Raw genomic sequence first — 10,131 nt, 5'->3', positions numbered from 1 at the left:
ATTTGGGTGAATGTTCATTGAGGTGTCATGGTCGGAAGCTCACAGACTATTAGCTATATAGTGAATGCAGTCAGCTACCTCAACAGCACTGTACCAAGTACCAATAAAATATAAACACTAGGTAGAACTGCAAAGCAAATATTATTATATTAACTAAAATATGATTGCCACCATTTTATACAGGTTTTTAATAGATTTGCAATACGAATTAATTCTTACTAAATATTTGTACAAATAATTCCATATAGCAGAGCACATCTAGACCTTGCAGAATGTCCAGATTTTTATTAAAATGTGAAAAGTATAACCCTATTGCCTTAGCTTTTTCAAGTGTTTGTTGAGTTTAACCCCCCTAGCGGTAATCCCGAGTTTGACTCGGGGTGGAAAAAAACATGCAAAAAGCAGTAACCCCGAGTCACACTCAGGGTAACTTTGGGATCCCCTCTTACCTCTGGCTCGCGCTCCAGCGGCGATCAGACTATCACACTGTGATGCCGGGGCACCTGTCGGGGGGGCCTGGCTGGGTGGGAAATTTAAATGCACATTACCGAGTAATCTGCTTTTAAATGCCGCCCGGGTCCGGGCCACGCCGCTGCTTGCATCCGGAGTTAAATGCGATTTAATTTCTTAAAGAAACTCATGATTGCCAACCACAGAATAGACACCCTTCTGGGCATACTAAAATGAACTGTCATGAAAATATGTACTGACTCCTATATTAGAATTTTCAACCGTTTTGTTTTATTCTGTTTTCAAAAGATATTTGCTAGAACTCTAAAATGTACAATAACTTGGAAAATATCAATTGTAGTCCAGTGTCTGTAAGCAAAAGCCTAACTAATGAAAGATATTAACAATAGATGCATTTTTTCATAAAAAATCTTTTCTAATACAAAGATCAGTCTATTAAATGCATCCCTTGGAGATTCAATGTTAAGATTTTTACACCGGTGACAACAAAGTAACAGTATAGTGGAGTTTCGCTCTTTGAACCCTCCCCAAACAAATTATTTGTTCTAAAATGTACGCAGAAAAAATATCTGTAAAATATTTTGACAGGAATGACACAAAGGGAAGGAAAATATTAAAATGTGCAAATGAATACTAAACATTTACAAGATTTGGTGCAGCCCTTCCACGGTATTGTAGTGTTCACTTTGACATTAACAGTAGAATGCTTTCAGCAGTTTATCACATCTTTTTTTTTTGTTTTTCTTTTTTAAATCAACATCAGCCTGTGCCAGGATTCCCAAAAAACTGTCAAATGTCTCCATATGATAAATCGCAAGAAAATCACAAATAGTATTTGAGATACGCAAACCTTAAAATCAGTTTGGAAGGAACTAGATTCTTGTTATTGCAGTATCACTAGCATTCAAATTACAGTCTCAAAATAAAATCACCCTTTACAGAAAAAAATATATATATATTTATATTCCTCCCTTTTACACTTTTTTTCACCCCACCTTTTAAAGTCCTTTGATTATGAATATATTTATTTGTCAAACTTTAAGGTGCATTATAGCAAAAGCACAAGGATCATTTTGTATTTAGCTCATTTTCCAGTTCCATTAGTTTGCGAGAAGCTTTAACTTTGTTGGACACATCCTGGCCTTGGGAGAATAGGCGTTGGCGCTCCTTAAATGTCAAACTCTCTGGGGCTTCACTGGTTGTAGAAGGATCTCCATCTTGGCTGTATGAAACAATTTAAATATTAATCAAATATGACATCTAATACTGTAATACCAAAAATGTTACACTATTTGTTTACCCTTTTAGTCTCTTGTCTCTTGGATCCCTATAAACTTCATTGTTCCCAGCTATCGTACCTGACGATCCACTGTAAGAATTTGATCCTAAAAATGAAAATGAACATTTTATGTGTTTTGTTGGGGTTTTAATCTAATGTAAATAGATTGATACACACAAAGTTTGAACATGTGCACATTCATAAATAAACTATAATATATTGCACTTTTGTTAGGAAAGTGTGAAAACTTGCACAGTTAGTTACAAAAAGGAGAAAGAGAAAAATTACCAAGGAAAGCAAGAATCTTATCCTATTCTGAATGCATCCATGGCATGGAAAATTAAACATTTAGTTCTAGGTTTATGTGGAATGTTCCTTACAGCAATGTTTTTTTTTTTATTATGTGAAAAGCTAGGAATACAAAAAACAATTTTTATAGTTTACAATTTTCCACACAGATGTAGAGCCAAAAATTGTAAACTATAGGAAGATAAATACAACAAATTCTTGGGGAAAATAAAACAGGTTTTCTTTGAAGATCATCCTTCATTTCCCACCCACTGATACCTATGCTGTCCTGGTGATCTGCCACCCAGCAAAGCACATGGGAAGTACCTTGAAATACTAGTATTTTTTCCAAGGCTTTGACAGCACAATGGAGGGGCAGGGGAGCCCAACATAAGTATTATTGGGTGGCCTGATGGATAAGGTGACAAACTATTTTTGGTACATGTACCTCAGGAGAGAGTCATCTTATTTCTTGTTCTGGCAACATACATTTTTCTATCACTGGAAAAGTCACCGAAATCCCCAAAGAAGACCATTTGCAATAAAAACAGAAATATATTTTAGAACAGATTCCACTTTGTCCAAAGCAAAGATGGAGCCCAATGTTATTGAAGGTTACTCCTCATGTATTCAGCTGTGAAAAAAAGAAGTTCACAAAAAATTATGCCCTCAGCTATTTAATAATGGGCAACTAAGCCTCCAAAGCGGGCAATCTGTGATCTGCGAATAGCAACCACTTCTATAGATACCAGCTGAGGTTCAACTTTTTTGCCTTCTCCGTCTATAACTGGCCTAACTATGACAAGCCATAAGGCAACAAACTTTTCAGGGGCTTTACAGGATATCTTACAGAACGTGTGGGCATCTAGTACCCTGCTGTAAAGAAAATAAAAGATTTAGCATCATCTTAAGCCATGCTGGTTTGCACACCAACCAAAATACAGTTGTATTAAATTCCATAGCAGTTGATAACACCAAGCATAGGTAAAAGGTCAGAAATGTCTACTCCGGATAAACAAAGAACAGAAAAGTAGAGAAGAGACAACACCCATATGCATAATTCTTAGAGAACATAATGCACAAGCCAATTTTTTACTTTTTAGATACTGACTGGTTCAACATTTGAAGCTGTGAATTGTTGTAGAACAGTTGGTATTGTGGTAGAGTAGACAATAAGAAATACAGTCCACCAAGATTCACCCAGAGTGGAAATATTAGTTTTGGAGGAACAGAACTTTCAAAAAACATTTTATATTACTACAAGAGAATAAACAAAGCAGCAAAAATGCAAGCATTCCATATAGCTATTTACAGTGCTTTTTAGTTTCAGCCAGTGAAAATAAAATGAATAAGCAGCTAGCCATAACTATTGAGCAAATGGGTATGGCAGGAGCAGAGTGCAAGCAATTATGTGTAGTTTATTATTACTATTGTTATATCTGGTCTATATAGCTGGAGTAAAAACTGTATAGATATTGTGAATATTAAAAGCTACAACATCACACAAAATAATAATAGTTTCCGCAAATATCATTGTGTTTATATCAGAATCTATAGTTACTAGCCCTTGAATATCCTTCCTATAGATGCTCTGCATGAGTTCTGAACTACAATACACAAGGGTAAGGATAAAAGTGATGGGGTATATTTGTTCATTCACAGTGTGAATTAGAATGTTTGAGTCATGAAGCTAAACAAAACTGTATTTCAAAAAAAGTAATACTATATTGACCAAAGTTTGAATACTTTTAAGCTTGTCAATCTAAAAATTCACTAGGCTGCCAAAGTTTTATCCATGATGACATTTTTTTTTATTAACTGAGGGTGAATGGTACAGTTGTGTTCAAAATCCTTAGAATAGATTTTATTTCCATACATGCATTGGGAACACTACACATTATATTCCAAATCAAAACAATTTCAGAAAAGGGAATCTTAGACTGTTCAAAATATTAGCAGTGTGGAGTTCAATTAGTGAGGTCATTCAGTCTGTGAAATAAAAAGGTGTCAATGATGGCCCTTATTTAGGAAAGGAAGGCAGCAAATGTTGTACAGGCTCTCTATAGTGTAAACTCTCTCAACATCTGCGTAATAGGTCGTTCCAGACATTGTCCAGAAAAAAAACATACTTTAATTAAAAAGTTGATTGGAGAGGGGAAAACATATAAATAAGTGCAGAAAATTATACATTGCTCAGCTAAAATCATCTCAAATGCTTTAAAATGGCAACCAAAACTTGGAAGACGTGGAAGAAAACTGAGAGAAAAAAATCTTGAAACGTGTTTCAGTTTTTACAGTGAATGTTTGAATTTGTAAAGACGAATGCAAACACTGCTATTTTTTGAACAGCTTAATATTTCTTTTCCACATTCTGTAAAGGCATAACACAAATGTGGTACATTTTTCTTCATGTTTTATTTGAAATATATTTGCAGTGCTCCCAAATGCATTTGCATGTATGCAAACAAAAGCTAATATAAGGATTTTGCGCTTTATTCACCTTTTTTTTTTTTAAACATACTGCTATTATTTTGAACACGACTATATATGACTCACTGTTAGGCTTGTGAAACAAGTGGAATTTTAATCAAGTGGAGTTGGAAATCCTTATAGTAACCCCAAACTTTTTATAACTTCTTGTAAACAAAAATTGTAACTGGCAAAATGAATGGTAGCAACGTGGAAAGTTTGGTTCAGTGCACAGTGTGTCACATTTATGCACAAATGGAGCAACAGCTTCTAAGTGAATACCGCTGTGACAAATGTGAGCAAGTCGCCTTTTTGGTATCTTGGTATTGGAGAGCTGGAGAAGCGCACTGCAACACTGAAATCCCTGGATCAGCTTGAAAGGGGTCTCCTCCTCACTGAGCAGGCAGTTAATGGCTTAAGATGTGGAGGGTGGAGAGGTTAATCAGGATGAGCATGTAGGCAGTTAGGTTAATGTAACTAGAGGGAGTGGTAGGGGCCCCCAGAAAAGGAAGGCCTGCCCTGTGTTTGACATGTTTGCAAAGTTATGTGAAGATGTGCAAGTGGCAGACCTAGTGGTGGCAACTCTAAATGTTACTGCTACCCCTAACAGCTGGGAAAGCAGCACATCTAGTAGTGGTGTTGGGGAGGACGCAAGAAGGAAAGGACAGCTGGTAGTCATAGGGGATTCTATGATCAGGAGGACGGATAGAATAGTTTGTCACCCGGATCCCTTCAACCAGATGGTTTGCTGTCTCCCTGGTGCCAGGGTTCGGCATGTGGTGGACCGAGTGGACAAACTACTGAGAGGAGCTGGACAGGACCCAGCTGTCTTGGTTCATGTTAGAACCAATGACAATATAGATGGAAGATGGATGATCCTTAAAAATCAGTTTAGGGAACTAGGTTTCAAGCTGAAGAAAAAGACCTTCAATGCTATATTCTCTGGAATATTGCCTGTGCCATGCGCAACACAGGAAAGGCAGAGGGAGCTTAGGCAGCTAAACGCATGGCTTAAGTCCTGGTGTAGAAGGGAAGGGAAGTTCATAGAGCACTGGGCTGACATTTCATTGGGGTACAACCTGTATGCCAGAGATGGTTTGCACCTAAATGAAAGTGGGTCAGCTGTGCTAGGGGAAAGATTTAGGGGAATAGTGGAGGGATCTTTAAACTAGGACAGAGGGGGGTGGGACAGTAAATAAGGTTGCAGAAAGGGGTCAGACACTAGTGGAGGGTGGATTGGGGATAGTTGGGGGGAGGATTATGGATAATTGTAAGGAGCTTCCCATGTTACAAACATTGGATTGTGCAGTACTTAATATATTAAAAAAAATGGCAAACAATGATGGTAAAAAGCAGCAATGGTTTAAAGAGCCTGTTCACCAATGCTAGAAGTCTAGCAAACAAGATATTGGTTTTGCTAGATTGGCTCTTTTTGAAATAATGACCTTAATAATAACCTCATAGAAAACTAAAGAAACATGAAAATTAAGCAAAATTAAAATAGATATGCTGGCATATACAAAATTAAATTTTTGAAATACTTATTGTCAGTATATTCTATATTCAGTAAATTTACAAAACTAATCACAAATAGGTTATTGAAAAACTTTGTATGATTTCCTTTTAATGCTGATCTTGAGGACAGTCACGTTAAAGTCTCCAGCAGTAGTCTGCCGTCATGTGTCTATACCATCATCCCCGATACCTTTCTTTCCATCACATCCATCCATTCCCCTTGTCCTCACTCAAATCTCCAAGGTTTTCTGGAAATTTTTGCAAATGGCTATGGAGGTGATGAACCTTTATGCTCAGAGCAGCACCCAAATGTCTAAAGTTTAAGAGGACGTTTTATACCAGTTCATCAAAATTTTGGGCTTTATGGTTACCCAAGCAATTCTTGACAAGCATGACATGGCTTGTAACTTGTGAAATTTTGAATCATTTATCAGTTTCCAAATCTGGAGTCCAGCAAAGATTCCTTCTTTTAATTTTTCAGTACTCAGTCCGGGGAAGAATCTACAAACGTATTTGAAGCAATCACGGTCCTTGTTCAGGGCTCAAACAAATTGCTTCACTAATGCCAACTTTATATGTAATAGAGGGATAATGATTTTTTCTTTGTCAACCATTGGCTTGGTAATGATGTTCACTGCATCTTTTTTCATGTTTTCCCTTGGAGACCATGTCACTTTTTTCCAGTGACCCTGCTTTGCTCTACTATCCCACAAGTAGATGAAAAATGGGTACTTTGTATATCCACTTTGCTGTATATAGCAAAGTAGGAAGTTCACCATTTAAATACATAATTGTGGAGCAGGAGTGCTTGGCAATTAAATGGGCAGTAGAGTCCCTACTCTACTGTCTTCTTGGCAGGCGGTTTACGCTTATTACGGACCATTCTTCCCTTACATGGATTTCTCAAGCGAAAGAGAGAAATGCTCAGGTGACCCAATGGTTCTTGTCCCTGCAAAACTTTAATTTCACGGTAGAGTCCCGGGCAGGAAACTTGCAGGGTAATGCAGACGTCCTCACTGTTTGTGGGCAGGTAGTGTCTGACCCCTCAGGTTCGAATAGAAGGGGGGGGGGGGTTGTGACAGGGTCTTGCAGTGCCTGTTAGAGAAGGTCTTGGATGGGGTATATGTAGCACTGCGACTAAGGCGTTTTGTATAAAGTGAAGGCCAGCTTAAGGGTCCTGGAGCTGGGCTAAAGAAAAATGAAGGATAGGTTTCTTTTTCTAATGGATTCATGTCCAGGTTTTCACTTGTAACTAAGGTGCATAGGTGTACTATTTTAGCAAGCCAGCAAGAAGCTAGAGAGAGCTCAGTTGGTTCCCAGAGCTGTGAGGGAATAGAGCTCTGCCTTGTACAAGCAAGCATTTCATGTGAGTGGAACATGTTTTTGTTTTTCCTAAACACTGCCGTGTATTGTTTCCTGACAACTGCTTTACTTTGGTGTTAGTCTGAGAGGGACTACCACAGTGAGTGTATTTAGTTGCTCAGCCGAGCCATTAAATTTGTTTGATTTGTTTGTGCTAATAAACAGTCAGGGAGGAGCCTGCTTTAAACTGCATTTTCAAGCCTGCTGTCTGTTCACTGCTATCTTCTGACCCCCGTTGCTATGAGCGATCCCACACTGTCATACCTGTTTTTACATGAATATTTGTTATGTGCACTTTGAAAAATGTAACAATCACAGAATTTCTTTTTAAACTTTAGCTATATGGCTGTGTGAATAGTTTATCTACAGGGTGTAAAGGAGATCAGCTGTATTTCAACCTAACTAGTTAAGCATTTTAAGATCTGCTCAGAAGCAAAATTAAATGTAAGATAAATACCTCCCAGGAGCAAGAAAAGATGATTTTATTATACAGGTATGTAAAACAGCTAAACAGTACCATAGCCCAAGCAATAGTTTTTAATTTTTAGGTAAATTTAAAAAAGAATTTTGGTATCAACCCAAAGCACCAACAATATGTGAGATCATCCAGGTATTTATAGGCATGATAAGTTGGAAATTTTTGCACTAGAAGTGTTACCTAATGCTCAGGTCCACCTACTGACATAGCAGATGTGACCCAGGCATTGAACAGTAGCCATGTGATTGTGAACATTATCCAACCTAAACATTCAGCTTCACGAATTAGGACTACTGTCCAAAACTGGGTAACCTCTTTAAAGAACTGTATTTACAGGCTAGGTTTTTGAAAGCATTTTCTTTCTACTGATACTTCTGAACATGACATAATATTACTTGTCATGTTTGATGATTCAAATTCTATTTCTAGTCTGTCTGTGTCCACCTTCAAAATATGTAAGCTCACTGCTCTTTCAAGGGACTATTGCTAGAAGTGGGATTCTCATAATACTTCATATCTTCACTCATTGCCAGTCTCTGGGGTCAGTGAAGTGAAATCTCCACAATGGAAAAAAAAACAAAACAAAAACAGACCATCTAACAGTCCAATTGCTTTAAAGGTAAACCAAAGCCTTGCTTTGGGCAGGGGTCCTAATAATGTTTCCAAATGCATCAAATTTCCTAACAAAGCAACATTACATTATTCAATGCATATTTTTTTTAATATGCGATTACCTAAAGTGGTGTGTTTCTCCATGACTTTGGTCACATTTAATAATTAAGGGCCACCTAATTTAAGGGCCACCTTATTGAGGTTTATGGTATTCTGTGGCAAACCTGATTATATGCATAATAGGCATTGTGACCAAAGTTTTACTAGAAAAAAAAATGTTTTTTTTTCCCAAAACGTTCTGGATTTTGCCGTGCATTACAAATAGGATATTATCCTTGCAAGGAACTTTATAATAATCTAAATTGTCTTTTTATGAGACTTCACTTACTCTACATTCTGCTGAAGGATGGTTATGTCATGTCCAGGGTTAAAATCCAAATTTTAAATATTTTTTCACAGGCACTTTCTCCACCTACCACAGTAATTTGCACAGGGGAAGATGGCCCATGACAATCTCCACAATGCCCACAAAGCGTACTCATCATTTAACTGTTCTAGGCCAACGACATGCAGAAGATGGCATAATGGATCAGTAATAGTAACTTATGATCATGTCAAAAGACAGGTTTCCTACAAATAATGATTGGGCTATAGGCTATTCCTATAGTACCATGATAAACTATTACAACACAATAATTATTTTTCCAAATTAAAATGCAGTAGAACTGCACATGGGCATTATTTTACAATAAATTTGATACTATGCTTGTCAAATCAACTACACTATGTACATAAAGACTGTGAAACTTTTAACACAGAATGAAATGATGAAAAAAAGAGTATGTCACTAGAAAGGGTGCTAGTCCAAAACAAATCAATAGTGTTCCATGAAAAAAAAAAGTTTTCAGTAGGAGAGTCAAATATGTGTTTTACTTAAGGTTGTCCCCCTGGGTTCTTCTATGGCAGGGGTGCCCACACTTTATTGGCTTTCAAGCTACTTTTAAAATGACCAAGTCAAATGATCTACCAACAATACAAATGCTAAACATACTTATTTATATATATACCGAGTATACTTTGTATTTAAAATATATATTGTTTACGTTGCATACCAGCATGAACATGTATGGCACAATACAATTCTGTATATTTTTGGCCATTACCTTACTCCGATGACATCTTAAACTGACTTCTCTATTCCATTTAGGTATATTCTGGAATGTTGAATGGTTTCTTCAGTACCCAGTAAAATGTTATACCCAAAAATGGATCTGAGTAAAAATGCTAGAAAAAAATGAGGCAGCTCTAAAGCCTTGGTCAAATATTTGTCAAGTGACATGTAGCAGCCACTTCACAAAAAAGGCGTGTATATTTAGATGCCTTGAAAGTTAGAATTTTAACAACCACTAGAAATCAAGATACTGGATACAGGGAATGAAACAAGTATATGCCTTCAATTTATAGGAATATAGATTAAAAAAAAAGTTCAAGCTAAGATGTAATATGACTCAACCAACAAGAGAATGAGAGCAGAGAGAGAGAGAGAGCAGCCTCTGTATTCCTTTGTCACGACTACAGGTCCTGTGCTACAACAAGCGAGGAACTATGGCAACCCTTGCTGATGTAAGTGGACGGAGCCAGCGAACTGAGTCAGGGC

The 10,131-nt window shown here is 37.1% G+C and overlaps 1 protein-coding gene across 23 annotated transcripts in view; it reads right to left on the bottom strand.

Moving 5' to 3' along the window:
- Positions 1 to 718: 718 nt before the first annotated feature.
- AFDN (afadin, adherens junction formation factor) overlaps positions 719 to 10,131 on the bottom strand; it is a 182,754-nt gene continuing 173,341 nt past the window's right edge. For 22 of the 23 annotated variants that reach the window (XM_072409093.1, XM_072409096.1, XM_072409091.1 and 19 more), the window contains 2 exons: positions 1,772 to 1,856; positions 719 to 1,693 (listed from right to left, as the gene is read on the bottom strand). In XM_072409093.1, the coding sequence (XP_072265194.1) occupies positions 1,540 to 1,693; positions 1,772 to 1,856 (239 nt within the window). In that variant the 3' untranslated portion in view covers positions 719 to 1,539. The remainder of the gene's footprint in view (positions 1,694 to 1,771; positions 1,857 to 10,131) is intronic. The other variant, XM_072409114.1, reaches the window with a different exon arrangement.

Source organism: Pyxicephalus adspersus, chromosome 4, assembly GCF_032062135.1.
Source record: "Pyxicephalus adspersus chromosome 4, UCB_Pads_2.0, whole genome shotgun sequence".
In the NCBI taxonomy this organism is placed as follows: Eukaryota; Metazoa; Chordata; class Amphibia; order Anura; family Pyxicephalidae; genus Pyxicephalus; species Pyxicephalus adspersus.
The sequence above is the reverse complement of the archived record's forward strand: the minus strand, read 5'-3'. Positions and strand labels throughout refer to the sequence as shown.